The 12,293-nt window shown below is 42.8% G+C and overlaps 1 protein-coding gene across 1 annotated transcript in view; it reads left to right on the top strand.

Moving 5' to 3' along the window:
- Positions 1-2,777: 2,777 nt before the first annotated feature.
- LOC134643376 (kinesin-like protein KIF26B) overlaps positions 2,778-12,293 on the top strand; it is a 28,172-nt gene continuing 18,656 nt past the window's right edge. The window contains exons 1-5 of the mRNA XM_063495710.1: positions 2,778-3,013; positions 3,204-3,560; positions 5,408-5,857; positions 8,295-8,416; positions 8,526-8,697. Coding sequence (XP_063351780.1) covers positions 2,951-3,013; positions 3,204-3,560; positions 5,408-5,857; positions 8,295-8,416; positions 8,526-8,697 — 1,164 coding nt within the window. The 5' untranslated portion in view covers positions 2,778-2,950. The remainder of the gene's footprint in view (positions 3,014-3,203; positions 3,561-5,407; positions 5,858-8,294; positions 8,417-8,525; positions 8,698-12,293) is intronic.

Here is a 12,293-nt window from a genome sequence, read left to right as displayed (position 1 = left end):
TATTAGTTAGTTTATCCTTATTTAACAAAACGCATTTTACAGAGGGCTGTTTAACTGGGTAGTGAGTTTAAGACAGGTCAGGACAGTAGAATAAAGGCACACGTTGCGTAATGTGCAACGCTAATAATCAATATCGGTAAGCTAGAAACAATGCAGTACAAAGATATCTCTCTTCTCGCCCCTTTTTCAATTTTCTAAAATCCAAGAAGAGGCACAAATGTGATATCGTTTAACTACGCCGACACGTCTTTCTGAATACGCGTTATCGCTCTTCCGTGTAACGAAAACAGCTGTTTAAAAATTCCTTTTTGTTATATCTGTCAATTGTAGAGTTTTCAGAGTTGATGTTGAAAATGTTCATGCACTTCTAAACAACACATAACTCCGTGGACTCTTCTGGAAAGCACTTTGGTGATTTGCCAACTCTTTGTTATACTCATTTAAAGCAGCGCACACCGATTTCACATAAAGAGCTTCAGTGGCCGCAAAGCTCAGCCTTGGTTACATCATCGGAGTTACCTTAGGTTTGAGATTTATGTTTTTGCGATAGAAAGTCACATCTAAACTTCCAAACTTTTAAAATCTCTTTGTTTTCAGTCTAAAGACGTAAGATGACGTACCTCTTTGTTTTGATACCTGGCATTGTCAAACTGTGAAGGGCATTACAGTTAATGTCATTAATAAATGGTAAACTGATATTTTTCAAAATGAAAGAAAACTAAATCGTGGCTACGAATCAAATAATAATTCGTTTAGAAGATTGTATCTGGATTAACCTAATGAGTCAGAGGGGGAAGTTAACATAAGACACGGAGAATAACCGCTGTCAAAATAAAACAGGAAACAACTAAGCAAGGAATCACAAACAGATAAGATAAGATAAAACTTTATTAATCCCTCGGGTGGGTTCCTCTGGGAAATTCGGTAAGATAAGAAGATCCAGATAAGAAGACTGAACAATACACAGCAGGACACAGGGAAGGCTCGATTAACTTAGCGATTTGGATCTAAACAGTACTGAACACCAACAGAGACCAGATAACAAAACGTAACAAGACTAAACACGCCTTCAATACCAGAACTAAGAGCTCCAAATACCCAAATGCTGAATGCTTACAATACGTCCCACACAATGCCATATCTATCACAACACACATTTATATGTAAAATTAATGAAAAATAACAAAATTACTGTAACTGTATTTTGTAGTTTTCAGAATTGTGCATATAGTTCATCTGGAAAAGTCATGACTGTACGCCTGAAAAACTTTAGTTTTTGCACATACAGCTTTTTAGATCCTGGTGATCACTGAAATTAAAGTTCCAGAGGGAATTAGCTTTTCAAGTCCTTGGGTTTCTAACCCGATTGGTTACATTTAAAAAGGTAGTTTGTGTTGACATTTGAGCAGTTGAGATGGAGACGCTCATTATTAATACAGGGTGGGCCATTTATATGGATACACCGTAATAACATGGGAATGGTTGGTGATATTAAAGTCCTGTTTGTGGCACATTAGTATATGTGAGGGGGCAAACTCCTCAAGATGGGTGGTGACCATGGTGGCCATTTAGAAGTCGGCCATCTTGGATACAACTTTTGTTTTTTCAATAGGAAGAGGGCCATGTGACACATCAAACTTATTGGTAATGTCACAAGAAAAACAATGGTGTGCTTGGTTTCAACATAACTTTATTCTTCCATGAGTTATTTACAAGTTTCTCTTTGTTCACAGCCATTGACATGTCGAAGAGGTTAACACGTGAGGAGCGGATCGAAATCATGTTGATATCTGGTGAACGCAGTAACCGGGTCATTGCAGCAGATTTCACTGCAAGACACCCTACGAGACCACCCATCTCCCATGCTACAGTTAGCAAACTGCTTGCTAAGTTTCGTGAAACTGGTTCAGTGTTGGATTTGCCAAAATGTGGACGCAAGAAAACTGTCACTAATGAAGAAACATCAGTGGCTGTCCTAGCTTCATTCAGCAAGAGCCCACAGCGTAGCACTCGCCGCATGTCACTGGAGAGTGGCATTAGTCGAACATCCCTTCGGCGGATATTAGCTACTCACAAATGGCACCCTTACAAACTCCAGCTACTGCAGCATCTCAGCGAGGATGACCCAGATCGGCGCACAGAATTTGCAGAATGGGCAAAACAAAAATTGGAACAGGACCCTCAGTTCACGCAGAAGATTTTGTTCAGTGATGAGGCAAACTTTTATGTGAATGGTGAAGTTAACAAACAAAACCACCGCTATTGGTCTGACACTAACCCACATTGGATGGATCCCTCCAAGACTGTTGGAACAACAAAAGTGATGGTTTGGTGTGGTATATGGGGTACAACGATAGTGGGTCCATTCTTCATCAATGGAAACCTCAAGGCCACTGGATATTTGAAATTGCTACATGATGATGTGTTTCCCTCTTTATGCACTGAAGCTGGCACGTTCCCTGAGTTTTTCCAGCAAGATGGTGCACACATTGTAAGAATAATGTGGATAGATATTTCCGCATGCCCACACGTCTATTCAGGCATGTTGTCAGACTGTTCCGTTGTAAGAAGGTGCAGTGACATTTGCGGGACAGCGACAGTATGTAGGACATGAATCACGTCAAGAAATTCAAACACTCAGCCGCCTGCTCCTGTTTTAAAGGTTTCTCCGAGCAGTTGCTCCGTGCTGCCTCCCTGAGGAGCTTATAATAAATAGCCAAGTGACTTCATGAAGTGTTCTCCCGTGCGCTCTCACTCCTTCTCCACTGTGCCACTGCCATCACTCCACCTCTTAGAGACTGTGCCCAGCATTTCAGCTTGTTGTAGTTTGTTTTTTTAGGCGTTCACGTGAGTGGATATTTTTGCACCAGGTCCCCGAGGATTGGCAACAATAAACAGAAAATGCCCCCCGCCTTTGTTCGGATATCTTTTTAAATATTTACAAGTTGTCATGTCATCTCTGACTGGAAGAGGAAGAGAGGGGTTTCCAGCCTCGATCAGAGGAGGTCTCTGGGTAAGTCAGATTTGTTCGTTTTGGGCAAAATTTGTTAGCATTTGTGGGGGTTTAGAGTTTCTTGAGAGTACTGTTGCACTAGAAAAAACAAAACATTTGGGTGTGGTTACAGTAGTCCAAGTCGATTGATATTTAATTTCCCCCTGCCAAAGCCCACATACATCCTTATTTATCATGATTTATTTCTCAGAGCACAGAAGTGCAGCATCACTTTGAGACCGCCGGCTTTTCCGCAGGAAAGGACCGCCAGCCCAAGGAGCGCCCCTCTCCTGTGGGTGCCGGAGGGTCCAGGGGCGACCCATATCGGAATATGTGCCAGAGAGCAGACGATGTCCCGTCTTACAAGTCCCTCCCTGGATCTGTAGGAGACCGCATCCGGACAACCATGTCCTTTAGGACTATATGTAGAGGAGGCTCCATGTCGGCGAATCCCGGCTTTGGGAGGTCCGATCGGAAAGTTGCTCGTTGCGAGAAGTGCTCAGCGACCCTTGTTGCTCTGAAGAAACAAGCCCTTAGCCTGGCTGTTCACCATCACTTCTCCTGCAAGGTCAGTGACAATGATGCTGTGATGGAAAGGGGATCAAGTGGCATGTACAGTGCAGCCGTGTGCTTTCGAAGCAGTCTATATAATTACAGTAATAATATCGTGTTTGGACTCAACAGACAACACGTAACTGAAATGAAATATGAAGCTGAATGCATATGGATGCTTATCAGCAGGTGGTACTGGTCTATATTTGTTACATTAATTAAAAGAAATGCACATTCATATTTTTTGTGATGCAATTTAGTGACAAAAGTATTCACAAACTTGCTTTTTCCTCTCAAATAACCTCTTTGGATATGAATATTGTGAATTGAAAGAATAAATATGCATGAAAAATGTTAAAAGCAGACATGAATGCTTCAGCGTGGGCCGATAAACTAGTAGGTAGTTTATCGGTAGTTCCTTTTGAGGCATATAGTGGTGATGCTTAACAAGTGTTCTAAGGCTCATGTGGGACCTTCAGTGCTGCCTTTTAGAAGCGTGCACGTTTGCACATTCATCACCACCAAAATCCATCATTCGGACTCGAACGCCAAAGTAAACCAGTGACATTCCTGCGCCAGTGGTTTTAAATGGCCATGAATATTTCATGGCGACATCCCTGTGTCATCTCCACAGTTCTCTCCATTGAGGGAAGGCTATTTATTTTTGTCCTCTTAAGTGGGATGGGGCGTGTCATGTTTTTAGAGACCACAGGGAGAGCAGGAGGAAGATGGGAGGCACCGTGCGGCCACAGACGTGGGCAGTAGAAATCTGATAAGCCAGATCTAGCTGCTCGCAGGTTTATTGATCCAAGCGTGATTTCTCAGTAGCATCATGGGTGTATAACGTCATCTGTTAAGATGGAGTTGCTGCTGTCTCTGCAGCACCTTATACTCTATCTGTCATCAGTCTAACCTGAAATTCAGTTTGGCTTATTTTTGCCTCTTTGATACATCAGGATTATTATCCCTATATATTATTTACGGGGGAAGTTTATTTAGCACCAGCTGTTTCAGCACGTTTAGGCTTTGAGTGAAATTTTGCAACATTTATGAGCTCCTGTTGAACTCCTGTGAGGGAACATCGGTCATTGTAGTGTGTAGGAGGGAAGGAGTTTGGAAAACAGCGGATAGTGCGTGCTGGATGCTGCTGTGTGTGTGACACAGGACGTCTTTCTCGGAATGAAAAACAAGATGATGGTTTTTGATTCCTTCTTGTTAGCTGTGACAGCCGGGACCAGACCTGAACCTCAGGTGTCAAAATCTCTGTTTTAAAGTAACACGATTTTACTTGTTCTAACCTCCTGTTGTCAGATTTTTCCAAATTAAATTGGATTTTTTACATCCAATCCAGATAGCAGCTGTCTATTACAGTAACACAGTGATGACATGACATTCAGCAAAATGCTAATATTGGCTGAAAAAAGACACACAAACGCTGACGTCTCACTTTTCCTGTTTTGTTTCAGACAAAAAAAGCCATTCTTCCAGGATGACATGCTAGTCTCCGAGAATTTCCAGTGAACTGAGATTTATGACATGTTCCATCCACTTGTGAGATGCAGTAAACACAGTTTTTTTCACTGGGCTGTTAAGGATCATAAAGACAGTGTTAATCAATACCTCCATGTAGAAAGTGGCTTCCCATGACTCTGTTCTCATATACTCAGTGATCATTCATACAGCCAGATATCAAACAGACCAGATTAGACTGTTACTGTGTCCTAACGTGAAGATTGCGCTCGACTTATCTTATTTTGTCAGTCAATTACAGGCGAGTGTTGTGCAATAATAAAAAGGTACTATAAACAGCAAAGGTATTTTCCTGTCTGTAACTCCTGTTGCTATGTTCTCTCACTTGTGCAGGACTTGAGTGACCTGTCAGCATTTCTTCATGAAAACCTCCGGGTCCATAGTCGGTCCACCACAGACTTCAGAGAAAGAGATCAGGGGGAGTGTGGAGCCTGCGGTACAAACCTGTACCAGCTCAAGCAAGAGGCCATCCATGTGGCTCTGAGCCGGGGTCAGGCATTAGCCAAGCCTTCTTTTGAAGCCAGCCTCAGCACTGGCTCACTGTTTGGACAAATTGAAGCAAAGCGAGGAGACAGGGCTTCGAGGGAGGCTCTGGATCAAAGCCACACTCCTCAGAGCCCGCGCAGCCCCAGGACGCCTCAAAGGACCCCACAGACCCTCAGACGAAGGGGGCCCAAGCTCCCCAACCCTGATATGGGCCGCTGGGTGGAGGAGCAGCAGCAGCTGGTGGCTTCTAAATCTGCATCCAGAGCTAATGGTGTCACCACAAACCCTTACCGTCAGGTACCACTATGAGCCCTTCTCTTAGCATTGAATCCCACATACCCTCCTAACGAGCTATATGGGTAATGTGTGCCTTTACGGGTGCATGTGTCAGCGAGCCAGTGATTCATAGCGCCTAATCAGAGCCTATTTCGATCCCGTGGCTGAGTGTGTTGTTCAAAAGTACTTTTGCTAATGGAATGGAATTGGGTCATGATTTACCTCTGTCGCAAGAGCCGGCCGGTCAAAAAGCACTTGTGATCAATAGAGGGATGGTCGTATTAAACACTGCGGCTGGCGAAATATGCATTAGTGTGATAGAAGATGGTTGAGCGTGTCCTTCTCAAGTCCCCAATAAAAAAAGATTATAAACCTGTACAAGGTGACTGAGAACTGACTTTTCTTTACTCAGTTGTTGGCTCATTTTTGCTGTGAGCCAACAACTAAAAACACCCCAAATCCTTCATTTAATGTAGTTAGTGACAGATTCTAGGACTATATTTGACCTGGTTGACAGATAATATGTGTAGGCCATCACAGTTTTCAGTTTGCTGAACCACAATGTTATTGTAAACTGCATATAGATATATCTTAGGAGGGTCTCTACAGTATAAAATTGCTTCAAGGGTGGAGGTTTTCTGGGAGCTCTCTCAAACAGAGCAGCAGCCTGTGGACATATTAGCACGCTCAGCTGAGGGACAAGGACAATTTCATGCTAGCACATTCACTGTAGGAGCTATTCCTAACATTAGCATCCCTGTTACGCTTTGTCTCTGCCAAAGCCAAAAATTGATTTCCATTCACTAATCGTAAAATCTAAACTTAGTCCTGCTTCTGGTACTGATAATAAGCTCTTGATATATACTTAGTGAACTGAAGACACGGGGCAGCTTGAGCTTTTACGGATCTGAGTATTATGTTAGCATAGAATAAAGTGTGATCTTACATGCTGATAGCACACATTTTTAGAATCCTTCTTAATATCATAAGCAATATGATCTACAGTGCAGAACAGTGTAGAGTGTACAAGTATAGAATAATGGCAGTATTTCGTCTGCTTGATCTTCAGTTACAAACTGGGATATGCAGCTTTAGCTCCAGGCTCTTGGTATATGTGCATGTAGGCATCTGTGTAAGGTCCTTTTAAAAGATTTACCATTTTAAAAAGTCCTCATAAAAACGGAGTCAGCTCTAGATTGCATTTTCACTCAGCTCTGAGAGTTAGCACTACCGGAGTTAGCTAGCTGATAAAAATCTGCTAGCAGCAGTTGTCAAAACTGACAGTCACCATCCAGGAAGAAAGTCTGCTTTGTGTACTTTTGTCTGAAATAACAGAGCCATTGTTTGAAAAATGACTGTGAATTTCAATTTATCAGCCCGTGTTATCACTATGTGAGAATACTAAGGAGTGCTTAACTGGACCAAAGGAGTCTTCAGAGATTCTTTTAAAAACTGTTATTTTGAAGGCACGTCTAATCAAATGTGACAATAACAGCGCTCCTGCACTGTGCACGACTGTGGAAGAAATGATTCGTACGTGTTTCAGTTTGAGAGCAGATCAACAGAGGTTTTTACAGCTTCGGTGAAAGCGTAGGACAAGGAGTGAGGAGAGGAGACGCAAAGAAGGGCAGAGGGAGAACGGAAGAAGAGGAGAGAAGGAAATGAAGTGTGCAAGATTGGAAGCAAGGAATGAAAGGGTTGAAGGGAAGGAAGGGCAACGAGGAAGGAGAGGGGAAAACAAGACATCATAAAAGACCGCATGAGGAATTGGAGCAAGGGAAAGTGAAGCGATAAAAAAAAGATTACGACAGAAGACGTGAGTCAAAAAGCAGAAAGGAGGAGGGTTCGGGGAAGTGTGCATTATCCATATTATCTCTGGCTTCCTCATTCCCGACAATGACCGCAGATTTCCTCTGGCACTAATTGGCACTTTGCGTTTGTGATGCTATGAAAACAAAAGTTGACTTTGTTATCTTGCCTTAAGAACGAGCTGAGCCGCTGCTGGCTCAGAGGCCTGCAGCATGAGTTCACGTCGAACTGCGTGCAGAGTCGTCCACGCCGCTCACACACACAGACACACACAGACACACACTGTGAACTCATGAATGAGCCCTAAACGCCCACGCTGGAGCGCTGGAGTGTTGGAATATATTCGTGTAAGGCTGCTTGAGTGATGATGTGACTATGTGTATGAGAGGCAGCGTGTTTACTCTGAATCACGTTTTGCAGCCTTCACAAACTATCCTTCACACTCCAAATGCAGTTGGCTGCATCTGTAATATGACTAACGGTGTATGTTAACCCAGCGTGCTCCTCTCAGCCTGCGTGTCCTACTTACACAGACGCCCACCTCATGTTCCTCCCCAGAGTAATTCCCGTGATAATAGCCCCTTTTGGAGTGGGTGCTGCAGTGCAATTACACATTTGGATTTTTTTAATGAGCCTTTTCCCCCTGCAGGCTACAGATGATGCCTATCAGAGCTGCAGGGATGTCGGGGCTGTACAGACCACCTCTAAGATCCCGCACATATCCAGAGTGGTGTCCATCGCCAACACTGCAGCTATGTCCTTTCTGACTAGGTAAGCCAATATATGCACACCAAATAACTGCAAGTGTTTGAAAAGGATCTGTACTGGCTGCACCAGGAGTTTCCGTGCAATGACACACTCCCTCACTTCTTTCCCGTAGGGCGGCTGAGAAGCTCAGCCTGACACTGAGGAAAAAGGGCCATGCTTCTGATCCAGCTCCCTCTCAACTCTCCACCTGCTTCAGGGAAATCATCCAGAAAAACCCACCGCCCGTCCCCACCTGCCTGCTGCAAGCTGCCACTAGAACCAAGGACTCGCCCAGCGTTGGCAAGGTAGACTTCAAATTCTAGCACATCAAATTGATCTGTATTACGCTCAAACGCATTAACTGCTCAGAAATCCCATCAATTATGATACTTGGAGGAGAGAACATAATTTAGGCACTTGCTAAAATGTGTCATGAAGCAAAAACAAAGCAGAAATTTTAGTGATCACCAGGCTGGAGACCATTACTTACACTGGGGTTGGATAAAAATGCACGCCTGCCTATTTATTTATTTATTTTCCCTCGATGACACGCTGCTGCAGGCCAAATGCAATTTTTTTTTCAGCTGTTCACTTTTATAATTTGCTTATGCAGGTCTGACTAAAAAATGTAAAACTGTAACCAACCACTCATTAATTGTTGCTAAAGAAAGTTCACAAGAGAATCAGAATTTAAATGTGTATATGTGTGAGCAATAGCCTTAGATAAAAGGTTCCCTAACCTTAATGTTCTGCTAACAACCGCTGTTGTTCTAGTATAGACCACCAAAAGGCTTCAGCACTGGCAGTGTGGTGGTCACAGCAGTAGCCATGCTTAATTTATAGTCCTTATGTTAATGGAGTGGAGCAGCCTATGCCATAGTGGTCGATGTCATTGTTTGCATTTATGCTTCGATGTGTCTGCGTTGTTCCGTCACGATAAGTCAAACCGAGCTAATCTCGTTGAACAACAGTTGCATCAGCACTGCAAAGGGAAAAAGACTGGAAAACAGTCTAAAGTCTCCGGGAACTTCATTTGTTTAGTCGATCACTAACGGAAATATCTAGTCAGCCAATCACATGCCAGCAACTAATGCATTCAGGCATGTAAATATGGTCAGGTCAACTTGGTGAAGTTCAAAGTGAACATCAGAACGGGCGAGAAAGATGACTTAGGTGATGTTGGTGATTTCGGACATTGTCGTTGGCGCCAGACGGGCTTGTCTGAGTATTTCAGAAGCTCTGCTGGAAGTTTTCCTCACAAACATATCTGGGTTTACAGAAAATGGTCCCAAAAAGAGAAAATATCCAACGAGTGGCATTTCAGTTGCAGAGAGTGGATAGAAAGGTAACAGTACCTCAGCTATTCATTGCAACCAAGATAAGATATCTTGGTTGCAATGGTTGAAAATCCTCCCAGAACCTACAACATCAGAATATATTTTTAATCCCAGAGGAAATGACGTGGTCACAGTTGCTCCAAGACAGTAAGAACAGTAACTAACAATGTACCTTTGAGCAGACGAGCTAAAGCAGCAGAAGACCACACTGGGTGCCACTCCTGTCAGCTAAGAATAGGAAACTGAGGCTACAGTTCACATGGAATCAGTGATGTTCCTTAACAGAAGATTGGAAAAATATTGTCCAGTCTGATGAGTCTCAGTGTCTGCTGCAGCATTCGCATGGTAGGGTCTGAATTTGGCATAAACAACATGAAAGCATGGATCTGTCCTGCCTTGTATCAGTGGTTCAGTCCGTGCTGTGGGGGATATTCTCTTCAACTCTCTGTCCAAATAGCACCAAGTGACCATTGTCTGAACACTACGGGCGACACACGTATCTTTGCTGACCACGTCCATCCCTGTGTGACCGCAGTATCCTCAGCAGGATAGCGCACTCAAATAATCTAAAGCTGGTTTCTTGACCATGAGCTCACTCAGATGGCCTCAACAGTCTCCAGCTATCAACTTAATAGAGATGCTATGATGCATCTGGATGATGCTATCAGTGTTGGTCAAGTTACTTGAAAAAAGTAATCAGTAACTAATTACTGATTACTTCCCCCCAAAAGTAATCCCGTTACTTTACTGATTACTTATTTTCAAAAGTAATTAATTACTTAGTTACTTTTTAAAAACATGATTTACAACCTGAATAGGCGATAAAGCGATAGATCTTTCAGCCCAATTCTACTTTTTCTGCATAATCCATCATACAAAATGTAATCAAATGGAAAAGTCTCTTTTTAAAACTTGTTTTATTAGTTTTATTCTTTTAACTTTATGCATCAAGCAAATATTTAATTATATGCAACATTCTCTGACTGGAAGAAATTTGTTTAACATTTAAACCTATTTTCTGCACATTCCAGCACATAAAATAAAATAGTTTTTTGTGTTTACACTCAGTCTTTCAAATAGATGCAAGTAAACCACAGCAGAAAATAAATAAAATCAAATCCTAGCGGTTCTGTTGCTCTATTTTCACCTGTAAAGCAGGAGTGGGGCAGGCGGAGGTATGCCTGGTGCAGGTGTGCCGCAGCGGTCAGTTGAAGAATCTGCGAGTTTCTCTGTGAATTTCCCATTACGTTGTAGCACTCGGTGCTTGCTCGGAAGTTTAGGGGTTTTTTCGCTGTAAAAAGAAGTTTTCTTCCCACGCACAACGGACACTAATGTTTTTGTCAGTTTTTATGGAATCAAACTCAAAGTAAGGTCAGTACTTCCACGCTTTAAACGCTGCACGCTCATACTCTCTCCTGCACTCGATATATTATCCATTGTTGATCTGCACACAGCTGTTGCCAAGAACGTCGCACTCGCTTACGTCACTGTCATGAGACATTCTCGCAAAAAAAATCACGGTTTTAGTAACGCAGCGTTCCTACGGGAAAGTAACGGTAATCTAATTACCGTTTTTGCAATAGTAATCCCTTACTTTACTCGTTACTTGAAAAAAGTAATCGGATTACAGTAACGCGTTACAAGTAACGCGTTCTCTGGATGTTATCCTGTTATTATGGACCAAAGTATTTCCAGCACTTTATTGAATCTACGCCAGGAAGAATTAAGGCAGTTCTGAAGGGAAAAGGGGGTCCAACCCACTACCGACGAGGTGTAACGTGAAGTGCAAAGTAAGGGTTGGTCATCATACATGGATCCGTACACTGGCAGAATACTGGCTGTGTCATCATCATTTAAAGCAAGCTACAATTACAGTCAATAAGATTTTTCGCTCACTCAAGTATTATCCTGATTAGTGTACAGTGTTTACATGGCATATTACTATCAATAGGATCAATCACAATGATTGTGCTCTGCTTTGCTATAATGTGTACTTAGAATTCTGCACATCAGGCTAACATGATGGATTTAATGCAGTACTATAAATCAACTGACGGCCACCACTGGATATAATGTGCATCATCTACTGACTGCTTTATAATACACACAGACATCCTGCATACATTATTTAAAAAGGAAAATATATATAGGTTTCACAATGAAATACGCCACTGGGCAACTACGTGTCCTGTATTGTGTGGTATAAATATATAGAATAAACCTGGACTGGTGACGAATCATCAAAGAGCCCACAGGCACCATCTTGGAAGTGTTTTGACCATCCGTGTTGTGGGGTAAGGAGATCTCAGTCAATTTGGTCGAGATCCTATATCACCCGTCCGTTGTGATACACTGTAATGTGGTGCTAATGTCTCCATCTTGTTCCCCTCCTCCCTTCTCCTCACCTCCTCTGGGAGAGAAACTCGGGGAGATCAATATGGCTGGGGGCCCTCCCCTCGTCTCATAGATGGACTCCTGGGTGTAGTCTAGAGTTACAGATAAGGGCTCAAATAGACCCCACCGCCGGCCACACCTGCTTGAGCACTCAGCTTTGTATGTCTAAA

The sequence above is a fragment of the Pelmatolapia mariae genome, linkage group LG15, assembly GCF_036321145.2.
Source record: "Pelmatolapia mariae isolate MD_Pm_ZW linkage group LG15, Pm_UMD_F_2, whole genome shotgun sequence".
NCBI classification, from domain to species: Eukaryota; Metazoa; Chordata; class Actinopteri; order Cichliformes; family Cichlidae; genus Pelmatolapia; species Pelmatolapia mariae.
Note: the sequence above shows the minus strand (reverse complement) of the source record. Positions and strands in the feature narration are given on the sequence as shown.